Raw genomic sequence first — 16,183 nt, 5'->3', positions numbered from 1 at the left:
GAAATCAATATAGGCTTTTAATACAACGTAAAGCAAGCCGGAGTGGTCCGCGGAACACACCCCGCTTCCCAGAGCCCCGGCTCCTGTATTTATACACATATAGCATATGGGTCCAACCCATATGCAGATAAGCATACTTCCCCTAATTCTTTTGCCTACCATTATCTTTTTAGTTCAGGCTTCCTGCTTGTTCACGCCCAATAACGCCCATATCTGCTTTTCGTCAGATTATAATGGTGGCAAGACCCTCGCTTTGTCCTAAAAATAATGTACATTCCTCTATTTTATAGGCTTGCTTTGTCCCTGCACTTATGCGTTCTTTTGTATGTGTGTTATCTAGGATCAGCAGACTATGTGTCTCCTCTATCTTGTGTGTCCAGTTGTCCTAGGAACCTATGTGTCGCCTTCTCTTCGTGTGGTCTGTTTAATACTCTCATGGCCTTACTCTGGCCTCCTGTCCTATACAATAGACAATGAATTTGACCAGAATGGCAAATGCACTCTAAGTGTATCTTTCTCTTGTGTTACAGTATTATGTTCCTCCCTATCTGTACATCTTTCTCCCACATTTGCCAGGTCTTTCTTTCCAGCATCGTAGCCAGGTATCTTTCTCCTGATGCCTCCCCTGACCCGGTTGCGAAACATTATCGTACTTGGAACCTTTTGGGCTGCACCTCTGTGGCGTTAGGCTTTGTGTCCAACTGTGCTTTGTGTCCCAGTTGCTCCTTGTTCATGGCATAGCCAGAAAGAGAGCCAATCGAATGACCATCCTTGTAACCCAGTTCCTTCTGAGGTTCATCAACGACGCAACCTCCGAACAGTCCTGCTGCACCAACCACTCAGCACCCAAGCGCAACACTCTCTCCCTCAGTTCGTTGCAAGTGGACGTGTCCGTCATGAATCTGAAATAGGCAGTGTAGAGAGGCTGCAGCTCCAGGAGTAACTCCCAGCCACTCCTCATCTATTTTGCGTCAATTGTCTTCTCTTCCACCCACAGTTACTGTATTGAAAGGTTCTGTTCACCGTCCCTGTTAATTGGGAGAGGGTACTTTGCGTACATGTTGTAGAAGTTACCCTTGCTTATGCGGGCTGCCTCTCCGCATATTTTGAATAGGTTACCGTGAGCCAACCCCGAAGCCCTCATCGCTTGCCCACAGAGCTCTGGGTTGGTTGTCCACAGGGACAATGCCACTCGAAAGTTCTGCAGTCTGAGACTGCGGAACTTAATGTCTTCAGAGAGTCTATCCACGTAGACCAGTCTGCCATCGGTCGTCAACCAGAACGATTTGATCTCCTGCTGGGAGGTGAGCTTTTCACAACACACCTGGCTACACAGCTCGGGGTCTTCGTCTGTCATCAGCGTACGGTTAACCCAGAGCAGTTCTCTATCAGTTAACGGTTCCGTTCTGGTCCACAGGCGCCGTGTGGTGTGGCAGGGCGAACCCGAGAAAAGCCAACAGTATCTGAAGTTGATTTTCATCGGTAATACAAACTCTATCACGGTCCATTTCGAGGGATTCGATTGCTCCTTACCCGTGTGACACATGGACATGCTGTCCGTGATGCATTCACTGGGGCACAGTATGACACTCTCCGATTCACCTGAGCTCCAGCTAAGCTCTGGGTGTAACACATCAACAGGGTTGCGATCGCGCCACCAAGCGCTGTCCTCAAACCCGGACGAGACATCGTGGTTACTCATCAAGTTGGTGAGAGACCCCATCGACATCGCTAGGTCTGCTCCTGTTGGGGTGGCTGTCGACTGCGTGAGGGTCAGGCTCTCCAAGGACGACAGCAACAGAGAAAGGAAGCGGAAGAATAACGATAGAATGACAGAGTACAATCGACTGATAAAAGACCGCTTTGCACAAGCGGCGCTAATAAAGGAGCTCGGAGTGGAGCGTGCCAAAGCTAGGATGTACGAGTTACAGCTTTACGACGCGTCTGTAAACGAGAAGTCAAGCTCCGTAATGTACCGATTTGAAAGTCTGATAGATAGGGTGTTCGAATATTTCCAAGTCAAAGGCATGAGAATGGAACCGTTTCAGATAGAGCTCTTCAGGGGAGTGGTTTTGGGTGTTACCATTAGCCAGTTTGGTGACTCTCTCTTCAAGTATAAACACGCTCTCCTTGAGAAGCTTGGCCTAGCCCCTTTGGGCTCTGAGAACTATGATCACATCAACCCTGCCCTAGGCCACCTTTACCAGGTGGAGAGAGAGTTCTCTCGCTACGCCAACCCTTACACCCTTTGCCTAGCCCCGAGACAGTGTGGAAAAAGTTTGATGATGAGGCTGTTCTCATACACCTCGATATCAACGTCATGGTTCAGGTACAAAATAAACACATGTGCACCACCTTGAGAGTTGGGGTGGAGAGCGCCATGGAAGAACTCCAGCTCCTGCCTTCTTTCCGACACACTGAGAAACCCGTGAACATCTGTGGTAACAGAGAGAATAGGATCTACAGATTTGACCCCGGTTACAAGGGATCGTCCTTTGCTCACTTCTTGTCGTCCAGTAACGACGTGAGTATAACTGTGGATAGCTCTCAACGGACAAAGGGTATCTACCATATCATTTCCCACTCTGTCCTTTCCTACTCTGTCCTTTCCTCCTCTGTCCTTTCCTACTCTGTTCTGTCCTACTCTGTTCTGTCCTTCTCTCTGTTCTGTCCCGATACGCTAAGTTTGATGTGATGCCTGACTAGTCACGATCCCACACAGTCTAGCCATGTAAGTATAACAAGGCCCCAACTGGCACACCAAGTGCTCCTCTTGCAAACTCGGTAAAGGGAGCGGCCGACTGAGGACGTTGTCCCATAGAGAATAGGTTGTCCTTCACAAGAAGGACAATCGGCAAGCATATGAGAGGACATCGTGGCGAGGATAGGAATCGACACAGGTAGGTAATGGCCAACGGATGAAACGTCAACGCGTAGGCAAGACCCTGGGTGGCCCGGCTTCGTGTAGGAGAAGCTCCAGCCCAGAACTAATGAAACGTCCAACTTGAAAAGTTCCAACCGCAAAGCCTAGAACTAATGAAACGTCCAACCTGAAAAGTCCAACCTAGGGAATCATCCAGCATATGAGAGGACATCACTCCGAAGAGTGGAATCAACCAAGGTAGGTGATGACCGATCAATGAAACCTCAACCGAAAAAGAAACAAGAAAGCAGCCAACCTTAGCAAACACTGATTGTCGAACCATCGTGAGGCACAGACCTCGAGTAGGAGAAGCTCCTCGAACAAGGGGATGAAGCATAAGAAGGGGCTAAACCCTTGGACTGAGGGGCAGGCCGACACTGCACAAGTCAGCACAAGAGAAGAGGATGTCAGCACAAGAGAAGAGAATATCAGCACAAAACAAGAGGAGATCGAGCAGAGGACATGGGTAGGTAACGGACAACGGCTCACCCCTCGGACTGAGGGGCAGGCCGACACTGCACAAGGACACGGGTAGGTAACGGACAACGGCTCACCCCTCGGACTGAGGGGCAGGCTGACATTGCACAAGTCAGCACAAGAGAAGAGGAGATCGCGCAGAGGACACGGGTAGGTAACGGACAACGGCTCACCCCTCGGACTAAGGGGCAGGCCGACACTACACACGTCAGCACAAGAGAAGAGAATGGCAGCACAAGAGAAAAGGAGATCGTGCAGAGGACACAGGTAGGCGTTGGACAACGGCTCACCCCTCGGACTGAGGGGCAGGCCGACACTGCACAAGTCAGCACAAGAGAAGAAAATGTCAGCACAAGAGAATAGAATATCAGCACAAGACAAGAGGAGATCGCGCAGAGGACACGGGTAGATACCGGACAACGGCTCATCCCTCGGACTGAGGGGCAGGCTGACATTGAACAAGTCAACACAAGAGAAGAGGAGATCGCGCAGAGGACACGGGTAGGTAACGGACAACGGCTCACCCCTCGGACTGAGGGGCAGGCCGACACTGCACAAGTCAGCACAAGAGAAGAGAATGTCAGCACAAGAGAAGAGGAGATTGCGCAGAGGACACGGGTAGGTAACGGACAACGGCTCACCCCTCGGATTGAGGGGCAGGCTGACATTGCACAAGTCAGCACAAGAGAAGAGTAGATTGCGCAGAGGACACAGGTAGGTAACGGACAACGGCTCACCCCTCGGACTGAGGGGCAGGCTGACACTGCACAAGTCAGCACAAGAGAAGAGAATGTCAGCACAAGAGAAGAGGAGACTTCGCAGAGGACACGGGTAGGTAACGGACAACGGCTCACCCCTCGGACTGAGGGGCAGGCCGACACTGCACAAGTCAGCACAAGAGAAGGGAATGTCAGCACAAGACAAGAGGAGATCGCGCAGAGGACATAGGTAGGTAACGGACAACGGCTCACCCCTCGGATTGAGGGGCAGGCTGACATTGCACAAGTCAGCACAAGAGAAGAGGAGATCGCGCAGAGGACACAGGTAGGTAACGGACAACGGCTCACCCCTCGGACTGAGGGGCAGGCAGACACTGCACAAGTCAGCACAAGAGAAGAGGAGATCGCGCAGAGGACACAGGTAGGTGACGGACAACGGCTCACCCCTCGGACTTAGGGGCAGGCCGACACCGCACAAATCAGCACAAGAGAATGTCAGCACAAGACAAGAGGAGATCGCGCAGAGGACACAGGTAGGTGACGGACAACGGCTCACCCCTCGGACTTAGGGGCGGGCCGACACCGCACAAATCAGCACAAGAGAAGAGAATGTCAGCACAAGACAAGAGGAGATCGCGTAGAGGACACAGGTAGGTGACGGACAACGGCTCACCCCTCGGACTGAGGGGCAGGCCGACACCGCACAAATCAGCACAAGAGAAGAGAATGTCAGCACAAGAGAAGAGGAGATCGCTCAGAGGACACGGGTATGTAACGGACAACGGCTCACCCCTCAGACTGAGGGGCAGGCTGACACTGCACAAGTCAGCACAAGAGAAGAGAATGTCAGCACAAGAGAAGAGGAGATCGCGCAGAGGACACAGGTAGGTAACGGACAACTGCTCACCCCTCGGACTGAGGGGCAGGCAGACACTGCACAAGTCAGCACAAGAGAAGAGAATGTCAGCACAAGAGAAGAGAATGTCAGCAAAAGACAAGAGGAGATCGTGCAGAGGACACAGGTAGGCGTTGGACAACGGCTCACCCCTCGGACTGAGGGGCAGGCCGACACTGCACAAGTCAGCACAAGAGAAGAAAATGTCAGCACAAGAGAATAGAATATCAGCACAAGACAAGAGGAGATCGCGCAGAGGACACGGGTAGATACCGGACAACGGCTCATCCCTCGGACTGAGGGGCAGGCTGACATTGAACAAGTCAACACAAGAGAAGAGGAGATCGCGCAGAGGACACGGGTAGGTAACGGACAACGGCTCACCCCTCGGACTGAGGGGCAGGCCGACACTGCACAAGTCAGCACAAGAGAAGAGAATGTCAGCACAAGAGAAGAGGAGATTGCGCAGAGGACACGGGTAGGTAACGGACAACGGCTCACCCCTCGGATTGAGGGGCAGGCTGACATTGCACAAGTCAGCACAAGAGAAGAGTAGATTGCGCAGAGGACACAGGTAGGTAACGGACAACGGCTCACCCCTCGGACTGAGGGGCAGGCTGACACTGCACAAGTCAGCACAAGAGAAGAGAATGTCAGCACAAGAGAAGAGGAGACTTCGCAGAGGACACGGGTAGGTAACGGACAACGGCTCACCCCTCGGACTGAGGGGCAGGCCGACACTGCACAAGTCAGCACAAGAGAAGGGAATGTCAGCACAAGACAAGAGGAGATCGCGCAGAGGACATAGGTAGGTAACGGACAACGGCTCACCCCTCGGATTGAGGGGCAGGCTGACATTGCACAAGTCAGCACAAGAGAAGAGGAGATCGCGCAGAGGACACAGGTAGGTAACGGACAACGGCTCACCCCTCGGACTGAGGGGCAGGCAGACACTGCACAAGTCAGCACAAGAGAAGAGGAGATCGCGCAGAGGACACAGGTAGGTGACGGACAACGGCTCACCCCTCGGACTTAGGGGCAGGCCGACACCGCACAAATCAGCACAAGAGAATGTCAGCACAAGACAAGAGGAGATCGCGCAGAGGACACAGGTAGGTGACGGACAACGGCTCACCCCTCGGACTTAGGGGCGGGCCGACACCGCACAAATCAGCACAAGAGAAGAGAATGTCAGCACAAGACAAGAGGAGATCGCGTAGAGGACACAGGTAGGTGACGGACAACGGCTCACCCCTCGGACTGAGGGGCAGGCCGACACCGCACAAATCAGCACAAGAGAAGAGAATGTCAGCACAAGAGAAGAGGAGATCGCTCAGAGGACACGGGTATGTAACGGACAACGGCTCACCCCTCAGACTGAGGGGCAGGCTGACACTGCACAAGTCAGCACAAGAGAAGAGAATGTCAGCACAAGAGAAGAGGAGATCGCGCAGAGGACACTGGGAGGTAACGGACAACGGCTCACCCTTTGGACTGAGGGGCAGGCCGACACTGCACAAGTCAGCACAAGAGAAGAGAATGTCAACACAAGAGAAGAGAATATCAGCACAAGACAAGAGGAGATCGCGAAGAGGAAACAGGTAGGTAACGGAAAACGGCTCACACCTCGGACTGAGGGCCAGGCTGACATTGCACAAGTCAGCACAAGAGAAGAGGAGATCGCGCAGAGGACACTGGTAGGTAACGGACAACGGCTCACCCCTCGGACTGAGGGGCAGGCCGACACTGCACATGTCAGCACAAGAGAAGAGAATGTCAGCACAAGAGAAGAGAATATCAGCACAAGACAAGAGGAGATCTCGCAGAGGACACAGGTAGGTAACGGACAACGGCTCACCCCTCGGACTTAGGGGCAGGCTGACATTGCACAAGTCAGCACAAGAGAAGAGGAGATCGCGCAGAGGACACAGGTAGGTGACGGACAACGGCTCACCCCTCGGACTTAGGGGCAGGCCGACACCGCACAAATCAGCACAAGAGAAGAGAATGTCAGCACAATACAAGAGGAGATCGCGCAGAGGACACAGGTAGGTAACGGACAACGGCTCACCCCTCGGACTGAGGGGCAGGCTGACATTGCACAAGTCAGCACAAGAGAAGAGGAGATCGCGCAGAGGACACTGGTAGGTAACGGACAACGGCTCACCCCTCGGACTGAGGGGCAGGCAGACACTGCACAAGTCAGCACAAGAGAAGAGAATGTCAGCACAAGAGAAGAGAATATCAGCACAAGACAAGAGGAGATCTCGCAGAGGACACAGGTAGGTAACGGACAACTGCTCACCCCTCGGACTTAGGGGCAGACTGACATTGCACAAGTCAGCACAAGACAAGAGGAGATCTCGCAGAGGACACAGGTAGGTAACGGACAACTGCTCACCCCTCGGACTTAGGGGCAGACTGACATTGCACAAGTCAGCACAAGAGAAGAGGAGATCGCGCAGAGGACACAGGTAGGTGACGGACAACGGCTCACCCCTCGGACTTAGGGGCGGGCCGACACCGCACAAATCAGCACAAGAGAAGAGAATGTCAGCAAAAGACAAGAGGAGATCGCGCAGAGGACACAGGTAGGTAACGGACAATGGCTCACCCCTCGGACTGAGGGGCAGGCCGACATTGCACAAGTCAGCACAAAAGAAGAGGAGATCGCGCAGAGGACACAGGTAGGTGACGGACAACGGCTCACCCCTCGGACTTAGGGGCAGGCCGACACCGCACAAATCAGCACAAGAGAAGAGAATGTCAGCACAAGAGAAGAGGAGATCTCTCAGAGGACACGGGTATGTAACGGACAACGGCTCACACCTCAGAATGAGGGGCAGGCCTACACTGCACAAGTCAGCACAAGAGAAGAGAATGTCAGCACAAGAGAAGAGAATATCAGCACAAGACAAGAGGAGATCGCGCAGAGGAAACAGGTAGGTAACAGACAACGGCTCACCCCTCGGACTGAGGGGCAGGCTGACATTGCACAAGTCAGCACAAGAGAAGAGGAGATCGCGCAGAGGACACTGGTAGGTAACGGACAACGGCTCACCCCTCGGACTTAGGGGCAGACTGACATTGCACAAGTCAGCACAAGAGAAGAGGAGATCGCGCAGAGGACACGGGTTGGTAACGGACAACGGCTCACCCCTCGGAATGAGGGGCAGGCTGACACTGCACAAGTCAGCACAAGAGAAGAGGAGATCGCGCAGAGGACACAGGTAGGTGACGGACAACAGCTCACCCCTCGGACTTAGGGGCAGGCCGACACTGCACAAGTCAGCACAAGAGAAGAGAATGTCAGCACAAGAGAAGAGAATATCAGCACAAGACAAGAGGAGATCTCGCAGAGGACACAGGTAGGTAACGGACAACGGCTCACCCCTCGGACTTAGGGGCAGGCTGACATTGCACAAGTCAGCACAAGAGAAGAGGAGATCGCGCAGAGGACACGGGTAGGTAACGGACAACGGCTCACCCCTCGGACTTAGGGGCAGGCTGACATTGCACAAGTCAGCACAAGAGAAGAGGAGATCGCGCAGAGGACACGGGTAGGTAACGGACAACGGCTCACCCCTCGGACTGAGGGGCAGGCTGACATTGCACAAGTCAGCACAAGAGAAGAGGAGATAGCGCAGAGGACACAGGTAGGTGACGGACAACGGCTAAACCCTCGGACTTAGGGGCAGGCCGACACCGCACAAATCAGCACAAGAGAAGAGAATGTCAGCACAAGACAAGAGGAGATCGCGCAGAGGACACAGGTAGGTAACGGACAACGGCTCACCCCTCGGAATTGAGGGGCAGGCCGACACTGCACAAGTCAGCACAAGAGAAGAGAATGTCAGCACAAGAGAAGAGAATATCAGCACAAGACAAGAGGAGATCTCGCAGAGGACACAGGTAGGTAACGGACAACGGCTCACCCCTCGGACTTAGGGGCAGGCTGACATTGCACAAGTCAGCACAAGAGAAGAGGAGATTGCGCAGAGGACACGGGTAGGTAACGGACAACGGCTCACCCCTCGGAATGAGGGGCAGGCTGACACTGCACAAGTCAGCACAAGAGAAGAGGAGATCGCGCAGAGGACACAGGTAGGTGACGGACAACGGCTCACCCCTCAGACTTAGGGGCAGGCCGACACCGCAAAAATCAGCACAAGAGAAGAGAATGTCAGCACAAGAGAAGAGGAGATCGCTCAGAGGACACGGGTATATAACGGACAACGGCTCACACCTCAGAATGAGGGGCAGGCCTACACTGCACAAGTCAGCACAAGAGAAGAGAATGTCAGCACAAGAGAAGAGGAGATCGCGCAGAGGACACTGGTAGGTAACGGACAACGGCTCACCCCTCGGACTGAGGGGCAGGCTGACATTGCTTAAGTCAGCACAAGAGAAGAGAATGTCAGTAGAAGACAAGAGGAGATCGCGCAGAGGACACAGGTAGGTAGGACAATGGCTCACCCCCCGGACTGAGGGGCAGGCCGACACTGCACAAGTCAGCACAAGAGAAGAGAATGTCAGCACAAGACAAGAGGAAATCGCGCAGAGGACACGGGTAGGTAACGGACCACGGCTCACCCCTCGGACTGAGGGGCAGGCTGACACTGCACAAGTCAGCACAAGAGAAGAGAATGTCAGCACAAGAGAAGAGAATGTCAGCACAAGACAAGAGGAGATCGCGCAGAGGACACAGGTAGGTAACGGACAACGGCTCACCCCTCGGAATGAGGGGCAGGCCGACACTGCACAAGTCAGCACAAGAGAAGAGAATGTCAGCACAAGAGAAGAGAATATCAGCACAAGACAAGAGGAGATCTCGCAGAGGACACAGGTAGGTAACGGACAACGGCTCACCCCTCGGACTTAGGGGCAGGATGACATTGCACAAGTCAGCACAAGAGAAGAGGAGATTGCGCAGAGGACACGGGTAGGTAACGGACAACGGCTCACCCCTCGGAATGAGGGGCAGGCTGACACTGCACAAGTCAGCACAAGAGAAGAGGAGATCGCGCAGAGGACACAGGTAGGTGACGGACAACGACTCACCCCTCGGACTTAGGGGCAGGCTGACACCGCACAAATCAGCACAAGAGAAGAGAATGTCAGCACAAGAGAAGAGGAGATCGCTCAGAGGACACGGGTATGTAACGGACAACGGCTCACACCTCAGAATGAGGGGCAGGCCTACACTGCACAAGTCAGCACAAGAGAAGAGAATGTCAGTACAAGACAAGAGGAGATCGCGCAGAGGACACAGGTAGGTAGGACAATGGCTCACCCCTCGGACTGAGGGGCAGGCCGACACTGCACAAGTCAGCACAAGAGAAGAGAATGTCAGCACAAGACAAGAGGAAATCGCGCAGAGGACACGGGTAGGTAACGGACCACGGCTCACCCCTCGGACTGAGGGGCAGGCTGACACTGCACAAGTCAGCACAAGAGAAGAGAATGTCAGCACAAGAGAAGAGAATGTCAGCACAAGACAAGAGGAGATCGCGCAGAGGACACAGGTAGGTAACGGACAACGGCTCACCCCTCGGACTGAGGGGCAGGCCGACATTGCACAAGTCAGCACAAGAGAAGAGGAGATCGCGCAGAGGACACAGGTAGGTGAAGGACAACGGCTCACCCCTCGGAATGAGGGGCAGGCCGACACTGCACAAGTCAGCACAAGAGAAGAGAATGTCAGCACAAGAGAAGAGGAGATCGCTCAGAGGACACGGGTATGTAACGGACAACGGCTCACACCTCAGAATGAGGGGCAGGCCTACACTGCACAAGTCAGCACAAGAGAAGAGAATGTCAGTACAAGACAAGAGGAGATCGCGCAGAGGACACAGGTAGGTAGGACAATGGCTCACCCCTCGGACTGAGGGGCAGGCCGACACTGCACAAGTCAGCACAAGAGAAGAGAATGTCAGCACAAGACAAGAGGAAATCGCGCAGAGGACACGGGTATGTAACGGACAACGGCTCACACCTCAGAATGAGGGGCAGGCCTACACTGCACAAGTCAGCACAAGAGAAGAGAATGTCAGCACAAGAGAAGAGGAGATCGCGCAGAGGACACAGGTAGGTAACGGACAACGGCTCACCCCTCGGACTGAGGGGCAGGATGACATTGCACAAGTCAGCACAAGAGAAGAGAATGTCAGTACAAGACAAGAGGAGATCGCGCAGAGGACACAGGTAGGTAGGACAATGGCTCACCCCTCGGACTGAGGGGCAGGCCGACACTGCACAAGTCAGCACAAGAGAAGAGAATGTCAGCACAAGACAAGAGGAAATCGCGCAGAGGACACGGGTAGGTAACGGACCACGGCTCACCCCTCGGACTGAGGGGCAGGCTGACACTGCACAAGTCAGCACAAGAGAAGAGAATGTCAGCACAAGAGAAGAGAATGTCAGCACAAGACAAGAGGAGATCGCGCAGAGGACACAGGTAGGTAACGGACAACGGCTCACCCCTCGGACTGAGGGGCAGGCTGACATTGCACAAGTCAGCACAAGAGAAGAGGAGATCGCGCAGAGGACACAGGTCAGTGACGGACAACGGCTCACCCCTCGGACTTAGGGGCAGGCCGACACCGCACAAATCAGCACAAGAGAAGAGAATGTCAGCACAAGACAAGAGGAGATCGCGCAGAGGACACAGGTAGGTAACGGACAACGGCTCACCCCTCGGACTGAGGGGCAGGCTGACATTGCACAAGTCAGCACAAGAGAAGAGGAGATAGCGCAGAGGACACAGGTAGGTGACGGACAACGGCTCACCCCTCGGACTTAGGGGCAGGCCGACACCGCACAAATCAGCACAAGAGAAGAGAATGTCAGCACAAGACAAGAGGAGATCGCGCAGAGGACACAGGTAGGTAACGGACAACGGCTCACCCCTCGGACTGAGGGGCAGGCCGACATTGCACAAGTCAGCACAAGAGAAGAGGAGATCGCGCAGAGGACACAGGTAGGTGAAGGACAACGGCTCACCCCTCGGACTTAGGGGCAGGCCGACACCGCACAAATCAGCACAAGAGAAGAGAATGTCAGCACAAGAAAAGAGGAGATCGCTCAGAGGACACGGGTACGTAACGGACAACGGCTCACCTCTCAGAATGAGGGGCAGGCCGACAATGCACAAGTCAGCACAAGAGAAGAGAATGTCAGCACAAGAGAAGAGGAGATCGCGCAGAAGACACGGGTAGGGAACGGACAACGGCTCACCCCTCGGACTGAGGGGCAGGCTGACATTGCACAAGTCAGCACAAGAGAAGAGAATGTCAGTACAAGACAAGAGGAGATCGCGCAGAGGACACAGGTAGGTAACGGACAACGGCTCACCCCTCGGACTGAGGGGCAGGCTGACATTGCACAAGTCAGCACAAGAGAAGAGGAGATCGCGCAGAGGACACGGGTAGGTAACGGACAACAGCTCACCCCTCGGACTGAGGGGCAGGCTGACACTGCACAAGTAAGCACAAGAGAAGAGGAGATAGCGCAGAGGACACAAAGGCTCACCCCTCGGACTGAGGGGCAGGCTGACACTGCACAAGTCAGCACAAGAGAAGAGAATGTAAGCACAAGAGAAGAGAATGTCAGCACAAGACAAGAGGAGATCGCGCAGAGGACACAGGTAGGTAACGGACAACGGCTCACCCCTCAGACTGAGGGGCAGGCCGACACCGCACAAATCAGCACAAGAGAAGAGAATGTCAGCACAAGAGAAGAGGAGATCGCGCAGAGGACACGGGTACGTAATGGACAACGGCTCACCTCTCAGAATGAGGGGCAGGCCGACACTGCACAAGTCAGCACAAGAGAAGAGAATGTCAGCACAAGAGAAGAGGAGATCGCGCAGAGGACACGGGTAGGTAACGGACAACGGCTCACACCTCGGACTGAGGGGCAGGCTGACATTGCACAAGTCAGCACAAGAGAAGAGAATGTCAGTACAAGACAAGAGGAGATCGCGCAGAGGACACAGGTAGGTAACGGACAACGGCTCACCCCTCGGACTGAGGGGCAGGCTGACATTGCACAAGTCAGCACAAGAGAAGAGGAGATCGCGCAGAGGACACGGGTAGGTAACGGACAACAGCTCACCCCTCGGACTGAGGGGCAGGCTGACACTGCACAAGTAAGCACAAGAGAAGAGGAGATAGCGCAGAGGACACAAAGGCTCACCCCTCGGACTGAGGGGCAGGCTGACACTGCACAAGTCAGCACAAGAGAAGAGAATGTAAGCACAAGAGAAGAGAATGTCAGCACAAGACAAGAGGAGATCGCGCAGAGGACACAGGTAGGTAACGGACAACGGCTCACCCCTCAGACTGAGGGGCAGGCCGACACCGCACAAATCAGCACAAGAGAAGAGAATGTCAGCACAAGAGAAGAGGAGATCGCGCAGAGGACACGGGTATGTAACGGACAACGGCTCACCCCTCGGACTTAGGGGCAGGCTGACATTGCACAAGTCAGCACAAGAGAAGAGGAGATCGCGCAGAGGACACAAGTAGGTGACGGACAACGGCTCACCCCTCAGACTGAGGGGCAGGCCGACACCGCACAAATCAGCACAAGAGAAGAGAATGTCAGCACAAGAGAAGAGGAGATCGCGCAGAGGACACGGGTATGTAACGGACAACGACTCACCCCTCAGACTGAGGGGCAGGCCGACACTGCACAAGTAAGCACAAGAGAAGAGAATGTCAACACAAGAGAAGAGAATATCAGCACAAGACAAGAGGACATCGCACAGAGGACACAGGTAGGTAACGGAAAATGGCTCACCCCTCGGACTGAGGGGCAGGCTGACATTGCACAAGTCAGCACAAGAGAAGAGGAGATCGCGCAGAGGACACTGGTAGGTAACGGACAACGGCTCACCCTTCGGACTGAGGGGCAGGCCGACACTGCACAAGTCAGCACAAGAGAAGAGAATGTCAGCACAAGAGAAGAGAATATCAGCACAAGACAAGAGGAGATCGCGCAGAGGACACAGGTAGGTAACGGACAACTGCTCACCCCTCGGACTTAGGGGCAGACTGACATTGCACAAGTCAGCACAAGAGAAGAGGAGATCGCGCAGAGGACACAGGTAGGTGACGGACAACGGCTCACCCCTCGGACTTAGGGGCAGGCCGACACCGCACAAATCAGCACAAGAGAAGAGAATGTCAGCAAAAGACAAGAGGAGATCGCGCAGAGGACACAGGTAGGTAACGGACAATGGCTCACCCCTCGGACTGAGGGGCAGGCCGACATTGCACAAGTCAGCACAAAAGAAGAGGAGATCGCGCAGAGGACACAGGTAGGTGACGGACAACGGCTCACCCCTCGGACTTAGGGGCAGGCCGACACCGCACAAATCAGCACAAGAGAAGAGAATGTCAGCACAAGAGAAGAGGAGATCTCTCAGAGGACACGGGTATGTAACGGACAACGGCTCACACCTCAGAATGAGGGGCAGGCCTACACTGCACAAGTCAGCACAAGAGAAGAGAATGTCAGCACAAGAGAAGAGAATATCAGCACAAGACAAGAGGAGATCGCGCAGAGGAAACAGGTAGGTAACAGACAACGGCTCACCCCTCGGACTGAGGGGCAGGCTGACATTGCACAAGTCAGCACAAGAGAAGAGGAGATCGCGCAGAGGACACTGGTAGGTAACGGACAACGGCTCACCCCTCGGACTTAGGGGCAGACTGACATTGCACAAGTCAGCACAAGAGAAGAGGAGATCGCGCAGAGGACACGGGTTGGTAACGGACAACGGCTCACCCCTCGGAATGAGGGGCAGGCTGACACTGCACAAGTCAGCACAAGAGAAGAGGAGATCGCGCAGAGGACACAGGTAGGTGACGGACAACAGCTCACCCCTCGGACTTAGGGGCAGGCCGACACTGCACAAGTCAGCACAAGAGAAGAGAATGTCAGCACAAGAGAAGAGAATATCAGCACAAGACAAGAGGAGATCTCGCAGAGGACACAGGTAGGTAACGGACAACGGCTCACCCCTCGGACTTAGGGGCAGGCTGACATTGCACAAGTCAGCACAAGAGAAGAGGAGATCGCGCAGAGGACACGGGTAGGTAACGGACAACGGCTCACCCCTCGGACTGAGGGGCAGGCTGACATTGCACAAGTCAGCACAAGAGAAGAGGAGATAGCGCAGAGGACACAGGTAGGTGACGGACAACGGCTAAACCCTCAGACTTAGGGGCAGGCCGACACCGCACAAATCAGCACAAGAGAAGAGAATGTCAGCACAAGACAAGAGGAGATCGCGCAGAGGACACAGGTAGGTAACGGACAACGGCTCACCCCTCGGAATTGAGGGGCAGGCCGACACTGCACAAGTCAGCACAAGAGAAGAGAATGTCAGCACAAGAGAAGAGAATATCAGCACAAGACAAGAGGAGATCTCGCAGAGGACACAGGTAGGTAACGGACAACGGCTCACCCCTCGGACTTAGGGGCAGGCTGACATTGCACAAGTCAGCACAAGAGAAGAGGAGATTGCGCAGAGGACACGGGTAGGTAACGGACAACGGCTCACCCCTCGGAATGAGGGGCAGGCTGACACTGCACAAGTCAGCACAAGAGAAGAGGAGATCGCGCAGAGGACACAGGTAGGTGACGGACAACGGCTCACCCCTCAGACTTAGGGGCAGGCCGACACCGCAAAAATCAGCACAAGAGAAGAGAATGTCAGCACAAGAGAAGAGGAGATCGCTCAGAGGACACGGGTATATAACGGACAACGGCTCACACCTCAGAATGAGGGGCAGGCCTACACTGCACAAGTCAGCACAAGAGAAGAGAATGTCAGCACAAGAGAAGAGGAGATCGCGCAGAGGACACTGGTAGGTAACGGACAACGGCTCACCCCTCGGACTGAGGGGCAGGCTGACATTGCTTAAGTCAGCACAAGAGAAGAGAATGTCAGTAGAAGACAAGAGGAGATCGCGCAGAGGACACAGGTAGGTAGGACAATGGCTCACCCCCCGGACTGAGGGGCAGGCCGACACTGCACAAGTCAGCACAAGAGAAGAGAATGTCAGCACAAGACAAGAGGAAATCGCGCAGAGGACACGGGTAGGTAACGGACCACGGCTCACCCCTCGGACTGAGGGGCAGGCTGACACTGCACAAGTC

At 54.4% G+C, this 16,183-nt stretch overlaps 1 protein-coding gene across 1 annotated transcript in view; it reads left to right on the top strand.

Moving 5' to 3' along the window:
* The first annotated feature begins 1,829 nt into the window (after window positions 1-1,829).
* LOC139406691 (enolase-phosphatase E1-like) overlaps window positions 1,830-16,183 on the top strand; it is a 40,319-nt gene continuing 25,965 nt past the window's right edge. Inside the window, exons 1-10 of the mRNA XM_071149647.1 lie at window positions 1,830-1,967; window positions 2,330-2,524; window positions 7,525-7,605; window positions 7,738-7,818; window positions 9,155-9,352; window positions 10,089-10,286; window positions 10,678-10,869; window positions 11,015-11,101; window positions 12,030-12,305; window positions 15,694-15,891. Coding sequence (XP_071005748.1) covers window positions 1,830-1,967; window positions 2,330-2,524; window positions 7,525-7,605; window positions 7,738-7,818; window positions 9,155-9,352; window positions 10,089-10,286; window positions 10,678-10,869; window positions 11,015-11,101; window positions 12,030-12,305; window positions 15,694-15,891 — 1,644 coding nt within the window. The remainder of the gene's footprint in view (window positions 1,968-2,329; window positions 2,525-7,524; window positions 7,606-7,737; window positions 7,819-9,154; window positions 9,353-10,088; window positions 10,287-10,677; window positions 10,870-11,014; window positions 11,102-12,029; window positions 12,306-15,693; window positions 15,892-16,183) is intronic.

Source organism: Oncorhynchus clarkii, chromosome 1, assembly GCF_045791955.1.
Source record: "Oncorhynchus clarkii lewisi isolate Uvic-CL-2024 chromosome 1, UVic_Ocla_1.0, whole genome shotgun sequence".
In the NCBI taxonomy this organism is placed as follows: Eukaryota; Metazoa; Chordata; class Actinopteri; order Salmoniformes; family Salmonidae; genus Oncorhynchus; species Oncorhynchus clarkii.
The sequence above is the reverse complement of the archived record's forward strand: the minus strand, read 5'-3'. Positions and strand labels throughout refer to the sequence as shown.